Source organism: Delphinapterus leucas, chromosome X (assembly GCF_059928025.1).
Source record: "Delphinapterus leucas isolate spDelLeu-1000000601 "Yukka" chromosome X, BTC_Dleu_Yukka2, whole genome shotgun sequence".
NCBI classification, from domain to species: domain Eukaryota; kingdom Metazoa; phylum Chordata; class Mammalia; order Artiodactyla; family Monodontidae; genus Delphinapterus; species Delphinapterus leucas.
The window spans coordinates 67794955-67810335 of NC_143150.1; the positions used below are offsets into that span (position 1 = coordinate 67794955).

Sequence of the window (15381 nt, forward strand, 5' to 3'; positions counted from 1 at the left end):
TATGTTTATCTTTATAAGAAACTGCCAAACTGTTTTCCAAAGCAGTCCTACCATTTTATATCTCCATCAGTGATATGAGAAGTCCAGTGGCTCTGTATCTTCACTGTCACTTAGTGTTGTCAGGTTTTTTGTGTGTGAAGTGGTATCTCCTATGGTTTTAATTTACCCTCTGTAATGACTAATGATAACCATCTTTTCATGTGCTCGTTTGCCATCTGTATATCTTCTTTTATGAAGTGTCCAAGTCTTCTGCCAAATTTTTTTGAATTGTCTTATTATTGAGTTGTAAGAGATCTTTAAATGTCTAGATACAAGTCTCTATGTTTTTAAGAAAATATGATTCCTCTCCATGGGAAAAAAATTAGGATCAACAGGAGGGCATTACCAGGAAGCATATTTCTGTTTAATATGACAAAGATATGTCTAACAATCAGAGTTATCCAGCGATAGAATGGACTGCCCGAGAGTTGATAAGTTTCCCGTGACTTCAGGTGTTCAGATGAAAGTTGGGTGACCAATTGTTAGGGATAATGCACAGCAGATTTATTCATCATGGAGACTGCTGGGCCAAATGACATCCAAGGGCTCTTTCTAATCTAAAATTTTATAATACTAAGATAAATCAAGTCAACATCATATTAATGAGGTAGAGCTCTTATTGGTTGTATAAACAAAAGGAAATAGATTCTGAGGGAACCAAGCTGGGATTTTGACAAACCCTACCACTTCCCCAGCCAGTGAAAAATTGGCTCACAAATCCCTAGCCACCATAAAGACAGTAAAGTGTCTCTGTTCTGCTTCAGTGTCCTCTGTGAATATCCCTGACAACATGGGGGCATTGGGCTATACTTAATCCATATGATACATACAGAATGATGACATCTCAACTATCCATTTTAAACCAGGAAAGCAGACAAAGATAATTCCCCAATGAATGTTGCTCTGTGTACTTCTTTATCCCCAAGATGAATGAATCAATGAAATGTTAAGTAGATATTATCAAGAAGAGGACTGGAAACAAACCATTTTCCTCTTTTTGAACAAAACCATGGTGTGTCTGTCCCTGAAGTCTGTGTAATTTTTACCACCATATGTCAGAAAACAGATCACTAAGATTTAAGAGGAAGGATGGGAGAGGAAGAAAGCTGATGTTAATTAAGTCCTTGGAGTATGTGAGATACTTCCGTATTTAAGTCAATTAGTTCTCACAACCTGACAAGGTGGTTGTCGTTTATGTGTGTGTGTGTGTGTGTATGTATATATATATATATATATATATATATATATATATCTCCAAAGCGGACCAAAAAGAGAGGCCTCTTCAGCATGGAAAAACAAAAACTGAAAGGGGCTATAATCCAAGATTGTAAACATACGAAGGCTATATATCTTGTTAGCTTTGTGTTGTTTACCAAACTCCAATACACAGGACTAGAAAACTCTTTGAAAGTGAAAAATAGTTTAAGGCAACTAAAATGAAGCCCTGCTTTTGCACAGTGGCTGACAAACTTATGAGACTTACCACCCCCCAGAATTGGTGTAGACTGAAGACATAATCAGCTTCATAAAAGTTTATATAAATTGATGAGTGGTAGATATCTGATGGGTAACTAGGGGAAATCAGTATACTTGGAGACAACCCTAACTTTTGAAGTTGGTATCAATAAGGAAAACCATGCTCTTTCAAAACATGATGCCATGTTTTGGCTCTAGAATTTGATCTCACCATCAGAGAGACTCCTGGGGGTAGCTGGCTAAACCTTAGAAACAACTATTTAGAAAATCTTGTATTCTCCTAGGGGTGGCTAAATCATAGAAACAACTCTTGAGCCAATCTTATATTCTTGTGAATTGTCCCTAGCTCCTTGATTACAACCTATGGGCCTCTAACCCCATTCTCTCCAAACATTCTTTCAAATAGCTGAGAGACAAGGTTCAGCTCTTTGTTAGAGCTTTTAAGGCAGTGAAAGTAAAGTAAAGCAGTGAAGTCAAATATTAGAGTCAAGACCTCTTTACTAGGTATCCCATTCAAAGGGAGAAGTGACTATCTAGTTGACAATTTTCCCCTGATCATAATCTGGGGTTTTCTATATTGAGCCAAAATGGGAATTTTAGTGAGGACTCTTTCAATTGCTAAAGCTACAGCTGATATTCCTATTTGAATTATAGTATGTAATTGAAAGGTGCACCCATCTCCCCATAACCCCCTTCTACCAACTAAAATGCTTTTCAATTGATATAAAAGATACTACAGAAAATAGTGTCTTTTTAAACTAAACATAGTTTCCAACAATAGCTTTTTAAAGAAAAAAGGTATGCTAGATAATTGCCACAGCAACAGCCTTAGCATTTATGTGTCTGAGTATATATAGTAAAGCATTATTATTTTCCTATTTTCCCCATTTTGGTGCTGATCTTGCTGCATTCAAAGCAGTCTATCTGCTGCATTCATTTTTATTTACACAAGAATGTATACGCATGTATACACATGCACACACATACACACAAAATCATTCACTTCTCATTAGTCCCTGGGAGCAATACCTAGAAAGGCATCCTGCTGACCAAAGATGTTGCTAATAACAACTTTATGCTGCTTCCACCATGTGGTTTCGATTCCATAATTTTTATCAAGAAGTTTATGAGTCATTATTTCAGGGAAAAAGCTCAAGTAGTCATTCTCATTTCAGAAGCTATTCCCACAATGGGATATTGACATTGCAACACAGTGACAAAATTCAGAACAACTGCATGCTGAGGTGGATTTTTCCCTGACAGTTGGTAATTTCCTTATGGCTGATTTCTCCTTCTCCTGAAAACCTTTGTACATTATGGAAGGAAAAAAAGAACACTTGAAAGGCTTTTGGCTTTCATGTGGTAAACAGCTTCAGCGGCTTCAGATGCCCCATGACTGTGATCACTACCAAATAAGCAAAGGGCTCTACTTTGCCTGTTTGCTTAAAAAAGATGTTTTCCAATTTCATTCCAATGTCAATGAATAGTGGCAGTTCAGGGATACAGTTCATAAGCTGTTTGATTTCTCTAGTTATCTGAAATCTCAATAGAGCATCACACTTAAAAAGAAAGACTCGGTGTCCTTGCAGTTTATAGGGATGATTATTCTAGGTACAAAATTAGTAATTATAGAGAAATATGTTGCTCATTTTTAAGACAGAAAAAGAATGGACTTCTATACATTTGGGACCATAGCTTAGGAAGACTATATATATATGGAGAAACATAAAATTGAGACTCACAAAGCCTAGCCATAATACTCACTGCAGGATGAAATGTGACAGAGATATGGTAATTGCCTGTCAAGGATTTTGGAGAGGAGCTTCCTCCTTGGGATGGTAAGCTGAACAACCCAATAACCTCTAAGGCCCTATTTCTCATGGTTCTTCTGCCTCAGAATTACCTGGGGAAGTTGGTAGGTTCTTGGACTCCATCACAGACTACTGATTCAGAATATTTTGGTGTAGAATTTGGGAATCTGCATTCTAATAATCTCCCAAAGTGATTTTGATGCACACTAAAATTTGAGAACCACTCCTCTAGGGAAAAGAGCTCTGGACTGGGGGTGAGGAAACCTGGATTCTGGTCCCAGTGTTTCCGTAACTTTGCTGGGTAACCCTGATCAAGTCACTTACCCTCTCTAGGCCTCAGTTACCTGTCTATAAAATGAGGATGTTGAACTAGATGATCTCTATGTTCTCATCCAACTCTAGATTTTTATGAAATCTATAGTATAGTCCCTATTCTGCCAATCTACTGAATGACTTTGACTTAATCATTTGACCTCATGAGTCCTCATTTTCCATCCATCTATAAAGTATTCATAACTTCTATGAAACCATGGAATGCAGAAATGGGAGCCAGCTGTTTCTAGTTCTATGATTAAGCCAGGTATAGATTTGTACTATGACCTAGAACAAGTTAAAATCCTACACTTCCCATCTCAATCACTGGAACTAAAGCAAAGTAAATAATGCTTAAAATACTACCAAGTGTAAGAGTTCAGTTCTCATCATTCAAGTGATCCAAATTGCTGAACTTTATTGTCTTTGAAGTGCACAGTGAGAACGTAAACATAAAATTATTTTCTCCTAATTTCTTTGCAGCCAAAAGTTCCATACTCCCATTCCATACTGAAGGAACAGAGGTTACTATATGTCCCATGTAACTTAGATAGTCATGGAATCTTCCCTGTATAAACCTCATAAAATCAAAGAAACAAAAACATAGCAAAGGATAACACAGAAAGAAAAAGTTTAAAAGTCTTGCCAAAGATAAAAAATTCTAATAACATTTCACAAGGACTATGCTGTGGAAGAAGAGTTACTCTCATTTATTGGTGAGGAGAATGTAAAGTAAATAAAACTTTTAAAATGGCAATTTGGCAGTATCTATCAAAAGGCCTGTGTTTGTATCTAGCAGTCCCACTTCAGGGAATTGATCCTATACATATTTTTAGTACATGTGCCAGTGACATGTATACAAAGCTTTTCATTACAACATTATTTGTATTAGCAAGAGAAGGGGAAAAACTAAGTTTCCATCAGAGACAATTTGGTTAAATAAATTATGGTACTTTCATGCAATGGAATCCCATGCCACTTTTTAAAAGGAGAATGAGGAAGCTCCCCCTCTCCAAGTTATATTACGTGGAATGATCTCCAACTTATAGCAGGTGTAAAAGAAATGGGTTGCAGAACAGTGTGTACAGAATACTGCTATTTGTGTGAAAAAGCACACTGTTTTGGTGCTTTTATATGTATAAAATCTGATAGGATACAGAATAAACTCATGACGCTGTGACAATTGTGGCTTCCAGGGAGGGGAACTGGGTGGCTGAGGGACAGTGATAGAAGGGAGACTTTTAACTGTGTACTATTTTGAACCTTGTGAGTGTATTACCTTTCAAAAATACAGTGAAAAAAATTTAATATAACAAAAATTCCATATGTGTACTGTATTTATATACTTATATAAACATATACAAATAGAGGATCTGGAATGATACACATCAAACACAAAATAGATATTATGCCTTAGGAGGAAGAGGGGGAGGTTAGATATATGTGTGTGGTCAACATTTACTTTTACTTTCTATTGCTTGAATTTCAAAATGAGATTTCATAATTACTCAAAACAAGCACATTAAAAAGGTCTCATACCACAGGGCTGGGAGCACTGGGCCAGCTTTTTTCGATTCCGTCATAAATATGTGAGAGACTCAGCCTTATTAACTTGGTCTTGAGTCTCATCGTTCCCTTGAGTCTTCCTGATGGATTGAAGTAATCACACCTTACTATGCAAGGACTCACAATGAAACAGTAAAATGACCTTCAGTCTTACAATGACCTCTTTGAAGAATACTGAAATTTCCCATATCAGAAGAGCGATCTAGGAGGCAAAGAATATAAAAACAAAAGTGGTGGGGAGCCACAAATGTCTCAAAGGTACAACTCACATTTCAAAAGTGTGTAGTCTTGGGGACTTCCCTGACGGTCCAGTGGTTAAGACTTTGCTTTCCAATGCAGGCGGTGTGAGTTTGGTCCCTGGGCAGGGAGCTAAGATCCCACATGCCTTGGAGCCAAAAAACCATAATATAAAAACAGAAGTAATATTGTAACAAATTCAATAAAGACTTTAAAAATGGTCCACATAAAAAAAATATTAAAAAAAAAAGTGTGTAGTCTTTGGGGCTACTGAAACAAAAACTTGTGATTTAGAGTCAGAAGTCCTGTGTTTAAGACCTGGCTATGTTATATAGTAGCTGTGTGACTTCGGATAATCAACTACCCCTGATAGTTAATAAACTGTCCTTATCCTGTTACCTATCTCACAAACTTGTTGAAAAAATAAAATTGGATAATATTATGAAATCACATTGTAAACTCTATAGCACTGTGCAAATACTATCATTATTATCTTTCAGTACCCATAGTGGCAGAGAGAATGACAATTGGCAACAGTAGCTTCCCCCACATTATCATAAAGGACATTTCCCCTTTACTCCCAGAATCACATGGCAACTTTTAAAATACGCGACTTCCAGAAAGTCTCTGGTTCCAAATTTGGCATTATAAATTGTTTCTGTCACTGCATGGGAAAAAGGTAAGAATTAACCTTTCATAATAATACTAGAAAATACTTGGTAATAGGAAAACAAAATAGAGATTTGTTGAGATTTACATCTTATTGAACTCTTAGAAATGGATGAAAATATAAACACTGATTTTTTTCTTAAATTTCAGTTATCTACCTCATATTCTACCATGCCATCTTTGTGTTCTTTACCTGGACCTACTGGAAGTCTATTTTTACACTCCCACAACAGCCAAACCAGAAGGTAAGAATACTGGTTAATTCACAAAGGCTAAAAACAGAGGAAAGTAGAAATGCCAATAAGGCAAGAAGAGGGCAAAAAGAGGAGCAAATAACCTTCCATTACAAAAGAGAGATTCAGGGTGATCTTTAAAAAGGACTTGTAGTGATAAATGTAAATTAAGAATAAGATAGTCTATTGAAGGAGTTTGTGAAATCACCAGCCATGGATATCTTTAAGACTAGGAAACCACTATCTGTATTGGTGATAGATTGAGAGAAACAAGAAAACACTTGGATTCTGAGGACTCATCTATTTCAATTCTATGAAACTATAATAATTTAGGACTCAGTGAGAATCTAGGAGACAACTAGAAAAAATTACAATAGTTAAATTGATCATTTTCAAATTGTGTTCCCTTGAATGAAAGTGTTTCATGCAATGTTTGGGAGGGTGCATAAAAAATTCTAATCATATCAGGCATTTATAATATGTGACTACTGTGAAACAGATTAGTTTCCAAAGTAGGAAAAAAAACAATGGAAGAAGTTTCAACAGCCTCCAAACATTAGGGAAAGTACTGGTTTTAATTTTCCCATTTATGGGATCAAAATTGTACACATACAAAATAAAATTAAACACAGAGAAAGACAAATATCATGTGATATCTCTCATATGTGGATTCTAATTTTAAAAAAGATGCAAATGAACTTATTTACAAAACAGAGACAGACTCACAGATATTGGAAACAAACTTATGGTTACTGAAGGGAAGACATGGTGGAGAGGGATAAATCAGGAGCTTGGGATGAACATACACTACTACATATAAGATAACCAACAAGGACCTACTGTATAGCACAGGGAACTCTACTCAATATTCTGTGATAACCTATATGAGAAAAGAAAGAATGAATGTATGTATATGTATAACTGAATCACTTTGCTGTACACCTGAAACTAACACAACATTGTAAATCAATTATACTCAAATAAAATGTTTAAAAAACACAAAGGAAGGTAGTAATGCAAGAATCGAGGAACATGAGATATAGGTTACATAGAAAATGGCAGAAGTTCTTCCTTATGAGTAATTATTTGAAATATAAATGGATTAAACTATCCAATTAAAAGGCAGACGTTGGCATAATGGATAAACATTATCATCTATCTTTATGCTGTCTACAAATGACTCACTTTAGAGCCAAAGACATAAATAGGTTGAAAGTGAAAGGATGGAAAAAGTTATTCCAAGCAAATAGTAATCAAAAGAGAGCAAGGGTAGATATACTAATATCACACGAAGAGGTTTTAAGCCACACACAGTTACAAGACACAAAGAAGTAAAAGACCTACTGAATGATGTCAGAAAGATGGCAGAGTAGGAGATACCAGCCTCTATCCCCGCCCCCCCCCACAAAAAACAACAGACAGCTATACAGAAATGAAAATATCCCTGGGGGGGCTCAAGTAATTAAGAGCCTGCAGCAACACAGTGGGGAAAAAAATGGAGAATAACCACACAGAAAGGATTGCTGGGGAAATCAGCATGGCAGAGACATCTGAAGAGGCTAAGAACAAAGAAACAGGGCAAAGGCTATCAGTATCAGCCCTGCGGCAGATGCCCATGTAGTCCCCACTGGTCTCCTCTGTGGAGGATCCTCGCAACTTTTGCTTCTGAGGATCTCAACAGCTCCCATGACAGACATGAATTTCTGTAGCTTTAACAGCAGAGGACTCCATAGTGTTTGTTGGTGTGGACCCCAGCAGCCTGCTCTGTAGAGGATACTGTCAGCTTTTGCCACTGAAGTAACCAACAGCCAACATTGCCACAGACTCCCCAGGGAGGGAGACACTGCTGAGACTTCTCTACAAGAAGAAGCTGCTGTTGTGCTGCCTCAGTACCAGGGCTGCCACCGCCCCCCCCAACACTGTGCTTGCCCTAGACACTAGACCTATGGCCACTCCATGTGTACCTACCACCTGACCCCAGCACCTGCCACCAGACTCCATGCATGCCCATGCTCCAGAAACTGGCTCCATGGCCACTCCACATACACCAATAACTCAGACACCAGAGCCACTGACACTGCAGGGTATCCCATGGCCCAGACACTAGAGACACTATCACTCCATGAGCACATGCTCTGGACCCTGTATCCACAGCCAATCTGCAAGTGCCTGCACCACAGAAACGAGAGCACTGCTGCAGTGGGTGTACCTGCCCTCTAGAACCCAGGTCCATTAGCTGCTTCACAAGTGCTCAAACATGGAACACCCAAGCCACTACTGTAGCAGGCTCATCCATGCACCACGCATGCCTGCTATCCAGACCATAGCTCCATATCTACTCTGCAAGTGCATGCACCTTGCACACCATTATCACCACTGCAGTGAGGTTGCCTGTGCCCCAGGCACTAACACCACCACCTCCCTAGACCCCTGAGCCACTCCAGTGGCTTCACACATGCCTCCATTCCAGACTCTGTCTCCATTGCTTCTCCATAGGCACCCATGCATCAAACATCATAGACACAACCACAGTAAGTGTGTCCACAAACTGGACCCAGGGCCTCGAAGGATCCCCTCAGCCATGACTTCAACCATGCTAGAAAAAGGTATCAGGAGGACCCCAGAAGCCGTTACCACTGAAGACCTCAACAGCCCACACTTCTTCTGCAGACACCCACAGCCTTGGCCACCAACGTCTCCTTCAATCTTTGCTGATGCTGATGACAGCTGACAGAGCTGCACAGAGACTGCACCTTCCCTGGAGTCAGAACTGCTTCATCCCACCCAACTGTAAGACTTGTACCCACCAATAGATGAAGGGCTTTCCCCACTGAAACCAGTCCATAAATTCTGGAAGAAGTGGTTGCTACATCAAATGTGAACACATCCATGCAATGATACAAGAAATGCAAACACTCAAGGAAAAATAACACCACCAAAGGAACACAATATTCTGGTAAGCAACTGCAAAGAGATCTATAAAAAAAAATCAAAATAATTATTTTAAGGAACTTGGCAATTTACAAGAGAACACAGATAGACAACTCAACGAAATCAGGAACAAAACAAGAAGTTAAACAAATAGAGATAAACCATTAAAAAAAGAACAAAAACAATTCTGGAGCTGAAAAATACAATGAATGAAAGGAAAAATAATATAGAGAGTATCAGCAACAGATTTGATGAAGCAGAAGAAAGAGCCTGAAAACTCAAGCATAGGTAATATGAAATTATCCAGTTAGAGGAACAAAAAGAAAAAAGAATGAAAGGGTGAAGACAGTTCATGGGACTTATGAGACACCATCAAGCATAAGAATATATGCATTATGGGGATAAAAGGAGAAGAGAGAAAGGGGCAGAAAGCTTATTTAAATAAATAATGGCTGAAAATTTCCCAAATTTGGGGAGAGATATGGATATCCAGGTACATGAAGCTCAAAAGTCCCCAGTTTCAACCAAAAGAGGACTTTACCAGGACATACTATAGTCAAACTTTCAAAAGTCAAAGACAAGGAGTTTTGAAAGCAGAAAAAGAGAAAGAGTGGTCAATCACAAGGGAAACTGCATAGGGCCATCAGTGGATTTCTGAGAAGAAACCTTGCAGGCCAGGACAGAGTGGAATGATATATTAAAAATGCTTGTAGAAAAAACTACAAGCATTTTTACAAAGGTTGTCATACCCAGCAAAGCCATCCTTCAGAAATGAAGGAGAGTTATTTTCCACCAAACAAAACCTGAAGGAGTTCATCCCTAGGAGAAGTGCCTTACAAGAAATGTTGAAGATGAAATGAAAAGATGACAATTAGTAATGTGAAAACCTATGAAAGTAAAACAAAAATGCACTGGTAATGGTTAATATATAGAACAATTCAAAATACTGTAATACTGTAATGGTGGTGTGTAAATCACTTTTAACTCTGGTATAAAGATTAAAAAACAAAGTATTAAAAATAACTATGAGTAAAATATTTTTAATGGATACACTATAAAGTGATGTAAATTGAGAAATCAAACGCATAAAATGTTGGGGAGGAAGTAATACGATAGTGTTTATGTATGCAGTGGAAGTTAACTTCTTAACAGCTTCAAATAGAATGTTATAAATATAAGATGTTTTATGTAAGCTCCATGGTAACCCCCCAAAAAACTCTAGCAGATACACAAAAGATAAAGAAAAGGAAATAAAAGTACACTACTACAGAAAATCAAACCACAAAGGAAAACACTTAGGATGAATAAAGGAACTACAAAACAGCCAGAAAACAATTAACAAACTGGTATAGTGCATCCTTACCTATCAATTATTACTTCTAATGTTAATTGGTTAAATTCTCCAATCAAAAGACACAGAGTAGCTGAATGGATAAAAAAAAAAGCAAGACACAGTTACATGCCTATAAGAGACTCATTTAAGATTTAAGGATACATATGAGCTTAAAGTGAAGGGATGGAAAAAGATATTCCATGCAAATGGAAGCTAAAAGAGATCAAGGATATCTACAATATATCAGGCAAATAGACTTTAAGTCAACAACCATAAGTGGAGACAAAGTAGATCATTATATAATACTAAAACAGGTAAATTCATCAAGAGGATATGACAGTTGTAAATATATGTGCACCTAACATTAAAGCATCTAAATATATCAAGCACATATTAACAACACTGAAGGGAGGAACAGAGAGAATAAAATAATAGAGGAGAGGAGCTTCAAGATGGCGGAAGAGTAAGATGTGGAGATCACCTTCCTCCTCACAAATACATCAAAAATATATCTACATGTGGAACAACTCCTACAGAACACCTACTGAACGCTGGCAGAAGACCTCAGACCTCCCAAAAGGCAAGAAACTCCCCATGTACTTGGGTAGAGCAAAAGAAAAAAGAAAAAAAGGAAAAAGGAATAGGGACGGGACCTGAACCAGTAGGAGGGAGCTGTGAAGGAGGAAAGGTTTCGAAACACTAGGAAACCGCTTCACAGGCGGAGACTGCGGGTGGCGGATGGGGGAAGCTTCGGAGCCGCGGAGGAGAGAGCAGCAACAGGGGTGCAGAGGGCAAAGCGGAGAGATTCCCGCACAGAGGATTGGTGATGACCAGCACTCACCAACCCGAGAGGCTTGTCTGCTCACCCACCAGGGCAAGTGGGGGCTGGGAGCTGAGGCTCGGGCATCACTCGGATCGCAGGAAGAGGACTGGGGTTGACTGCGTGAACACAGCCTGAAGGGGGCTACTGTGCCACAGCTAGCCGGGAGGGAGTCTGGGAAAAAGTCTGGACCTGCCTAAGAGGCAACAGACTTTTTCTTCCCTCTTTGTTTTGTGGTGCATGAGGAGAGGGGATTAAGAACACCGCTTAAAGGAGCTCCAGAGATGGGCGCGAGCCACGGCTATCAGTGCAGACCCCAGAGATGGGCATGAGACGCTAAGGCTACTGCTGTAGCCACCAAGAAGCCTGTGTGCAAGCACGGGTCACTATCCACACCTCCCCTCCTGGGAGCCTGTACAGCCCGCCACTGCCAGGGTCCCGGGATCCAGGGACAACTTCCCAGGGAGAAAACAGGGCATGCCTCAGGCTGATGGAACGTCACGCTGGCCTCTGCTGCCACAGGCTTGCCCCGCATACCATACCTCTCCCTCCCCCTGGCCAGAGTGAGCCAGAGCCCCTGAATCAGCTGCTACTTTAACGCCATCCTGTCTGAGCGAAGAACAGACGACCTCAGGCAACCTACATGCAGAGGCGGGGCCAAACCCAAAGCTGAACCCCGGGAGCTGTGTGAACAAAGAAGAGAAGGGGAAATTTCTCCAAGCAGCCTCAGGAGCAGTGAATTAAATCTCCACAATCAACTTGATGTACCCTGCATCTGTGGAATACCTGAATACACAACGAATCATCCCAAATTGAGGAGGTGGACTTTGGGAGCAACAATATATATATATTTTCCCCTTTCTCTCTTTTTGTGAGTGTGTATGTGTATGCTTCTATGTGTGATTTTCTCTGTATAGCTTTGCTTTTACCATTTGTCCTAGGGCTCTGTCCATCTGTTTTCTTTTCGTTTATTTTTAGTATACATTTTAGCTCTTGTTATCATTGGTGGATTTGTTTTTTGGTTTGATTGCTCTCTTTCTTTTTTTTATTACTTTAAAAAATTTTTAATAATTATTTTTTATTTTAATAACTTCATTTCATTTTATCTTTTTCTCTATTTCTTTCTTTTTTTCTCCCTTTTATTCTAAGCCGTGTGGATGACAGGTTCTTGGGGCTCTGGCCAGGAGTCAGGACTGTGCCTCTGAGGTGGGAGTGCCAAGTTCAGGACATTGGTCCAGCAGAGACCTCCCAGCTCCATGTAATATCAAACGGTGAAAATCTCCCACAGATCTCCATATCAATGCCAAGACCCAGCTGCACTCAATGACCAGCAAGCTACAGTTCTGGACACCCTATGCTGAACAACTAGAAAGACATGAACACAACGCCACCCATCAGCTGAGAGGCTACCTAAAATCATAATAAGGTCACAGACACCACAAAACACACCACCAGATGTGGACCTGCTCACAGGAAAGACAAAATCCAGCCTCATCCACCAGAAGACAGGCACTACTCCCCTCCACCAGGAAGCCTACACAACCCACCGAACAAACTGTAGCCACTGGGGGCAGACACCAAAAACAATGGGAACTATGAACCAGCAACCTGCAAAAAGGAGACCCCAAACACAGTAAGTTAAGCAAAATGATAAGACAGAGAAACACACAGTAGATGAAGGAGCAAGGTAAAATCCCACCAAACCTTCCAAATGAAGAGGAAATAGGCAATCTACCTGAAAATTCAGAACAAAGATAGTAAAGATGATCCAAAATCTTGGTAATAGAATGGAGAAAATACAAGAAACGTTCAACAAGGACATAGAAGAACTAAAGAGCAAACAACAATGATGAACAACACAATAAAAGAAATAAAAAATTCTCTAGAAGGAATCAATAGCAGAATAACTGAGGCAGAAGATGGGATAAGTGATCTGGAAGATAAAATAGTGGAAATAACTACTGCAGAGCAAAATAAAGAAAAAAGAATGAAAAGAATTGAGGACGGTCTCAGAGACCTCTGGGACAACATTAACCACACCCACATTCGAATTATAGGGGTTGCAGAAGAAGAAGAGAAAAAGAAAGGGCCTGAGAAAATATTTGAAGAAATTATAGTTGAAAACTCCCCTAACATGGGAAAGAAAATAGTTAATCAAGTCCAGGAAGCACAGAGAGTCCCATACTGGATAAATCCAAGGAGCAACACGCCAAGGCACTATTAATCAAGCTATCAAAAATTAAATACAAAAATATTTCTTAAAAGCAGCAAGGGAAAAATAACGCACAAGGGAATCCCCATAAGGTTAACAGCTGACCCTTCAGCAGAAACTCTGCAAGCCAGAAGGGAGTGACAGGACATATTTAAAGTGTTGAAAGGGAAAAACCTACAACCAAGATGATTCTACCCAGCAAGGATCTCATTCAGATTTGATGGAGAAATTAAAACCTTTACAGACAAGCAAAAGCTAGGAGAATTCAGCACCACCAAACCAGCTTTACAACAAATGCTAAAGCAATTTCTCTAGGCGGGAAACATAAGAGAATAAAAATACCTACAATAACAAACCCAGGACAATTAAGAAAATGATAATAGGAACATACATATCGATAATTACCTTAAATGTAAATGGATTAAATGCTCCCACCAAAAGACAAACTGGCTGAATGGATACAAAAACAAGACCCGTATATATGCTGTCTACAAGAGACCCACTTCAGACCTAGGGACACATATGGACTGAAAGTGAGGGGATGGAAAAAGATATTCCATGCAAATGGAAATCAAAAGAAAGCTGCAGTGGCGTTTCTCATATCAGACAAAATAGACTTTAAAACAGACTATTACAGGAGACAAAGAAGGATACTACATAATGATCAAGGGATCGATCCAAGAAGCAGATATAAAAATTGTAAATATTTATGCACCCAACATAGGAGCACCTCATACATAATAAGAATACTAACAGCCATAAAAGGGGAAATTGACAGTAACACAGTCATAGTAGGGGACTTTAACACCCCACTGTCACCAATGGACAGATCATCCAAAAGGAAAATAAATAAGGAAACACAAGCTTTAAATGATACATTAAACAAGATGGACATAATTTATATATATATAGGACATTCCATCCAAAAACAACACAATACACTTTCTTCTCAAGTGCTCATGCAACATTCTCCAGGATAGATCATATCTTGGTTCACACATCAAGCCTTGGTATATTTAAGAAAATTGAAACCTTATCAAGTATGTTTTCTGACCACAACATTTTGAGACTAGATATCAATTACAGGAAAAAGTCTGTAAAAAATACAAACACATGGAGGCTAAACAATACACTACTTAATAACCAAGAGATCACTGAAGAAATCAAACAGGAAATCAAAAAACACCTAAAAACAAATGACAATGGAAACACGACAACCTAAAATCTATGGGATGCAGCAAAATCTGTTCTAAGAAGGAAGTTTATAGCAATACAATCCTACCTTAAGAAACAAGAAACATCTCAAATAAACAACCTAACCTTACACCTAAAGCAATTAGAGAAAGAAGAACAAAAAAACCCGAAAGTTAGCAGAAGAAAAGAAATCATAAAGGTCAGATGAGAAATAAATGAAAAAGATAAGAAGGAAACGATAGCAAAAGTCAATAAAACTAAAAGCTGTTTCTTTGAGAATATAAACAAAAATTTTAAACCATTAATGAGACTCATAAAGAAAAAAAGGGAGAAGACTCAAATCACTTAAATTAGAAATGAAAAAGGAGAAGTAACAACTGACACTGCAGAAATACAAAGGATCATGAGAGATCACTACAAGCAACTCTATGCCAATAAATTGGACAACCTGGAAGAAATGGACAAATTCTTAAAAATGCACAAGCCTCTGAGACTGAACCAGGAAGAAATAGAAAATATGAACAGACCAATCACAAGCACTGAAATTG

The 15381-nt window shown here is 38.7% G+C and overlaps 1 protein-coding gene across 4 annotated transcripts in view; it reads left to right on the forward strand.

Annotated features, from left to right (window-relative positions):
* The window catches only part of ZDHHC15 (zDHHC palmitoyltransferase 15), a 149429-nt gene that overhangs the window by 20430 nt on the left and 113618 nt on the right, over nt 1–15381 (forward strand). For all 4 annotated transcript variants that reach the window (XR_016391325.1, XM_089904346.1, XM_089904347.1 and 1 more), the window contains one exon: nt 6261–6355. Coding sequence is in view for 3 of the 4 variants with exons in the window: in XM_089904346.1 (XP_089760472.1) it covers nt 6261–6355 (95 nt within the window). In the remaining variant the exon portion in view is untranslated. The remainder of the gene's footprint in view (nt 1–6260; nt 6356–15381) is intronic.